A 642-nucleotide genomic window follows, 5' to 3' on the forward strand; every position below is an offset into this window, starting at 1 on the left:
ACGCTGTAGCTCCCCAAAAGCTCCCGCTGACCTTTCAGCTTCTTCGAGCAGTGCTCGCACCTTTGCATCGGTGATAATCCCATGCACATGCACCTGAAGCTCCGCCATCGCAGCGCCACGTGCCTCAGCCCCCTTCGGAGGCATCATCGTCTGCGAATCCCAATCCGCCAAAAGCAACAAATGCCCATAGCGATAGAGTTTTGTAAAGACCCTCTCAAGTTCCTTGTATGCCTCCATTACCTTTTTGCTTAGCGCGATGAACCTGGCGAGCACAACATAGTACGCAGGAGAAGTAGAGTGAGAAGGGTGGGGGGGGGGGCGCACTGACAACGCCACACACCACACACCACACCGGAACGGGCGCGCGCCCGCCACGCCGCCCTTCGCCCCGCATACGTAGATCATAATTTCAGGATGTACAACAACGGCATAAACCCATGGCTGCTACGTTCTAAAAGAATTGAATAATAACTAAATTAGTCGATCAGCGCGCGAGCAACAAAAAGAAAAGAAAAATGCTAATACATCAATAAGAGGTGTAATTTTAAAGCCGGAAAAAAGAAGAAACCCCCCCCCCCCTGAAATAAAATAAAATAAAGAAGTACTAAAAAATATAAATATAACACCTGCTTATTGCTAATT

The 642-nt window shown here is 48.6% G+C and overlaps 1 protein-coding gene across 1 annotated transcript, besides 1 other annotated feature; it reads right to left on the reverse strand.

Moving 5' to 3' along the window:
• On the reverse strand, positions 1 to 405 carry Tco025E_09948 (carboxypeptidase; the record flags this gene model as incomplete). Its single annotated transcript, XM_029376750.1, has 1 exon — positions 1 to 405. A coding segment is annotated over one exon (405 nt), but the record flags the coding sequence as incomplete, so codon positions are not given.
• Positions 406 to 581: 176 nt separating this feature from the next.
• Positions 582 to 623: a sequence feature (A-rich).
• The last annotated feature ends 19 nt before the right edge of the window (positions 624 to 642 follow it).

Source organism: Trypanosoma conorhini, assembly GCF_003719485.1.
Source record: "Trypanosoma conorhini strain 025E chromosome Unknown Tco_14.4_contig_01373, whole genome shotgun sequence".
Lineage (NCBI taxonomy): Eukaryota > Euglenozoa > Kinetoplastea > Trypanosomatida > Trypanosomatidae > Trypanosoma > Trypanosoma conorhini.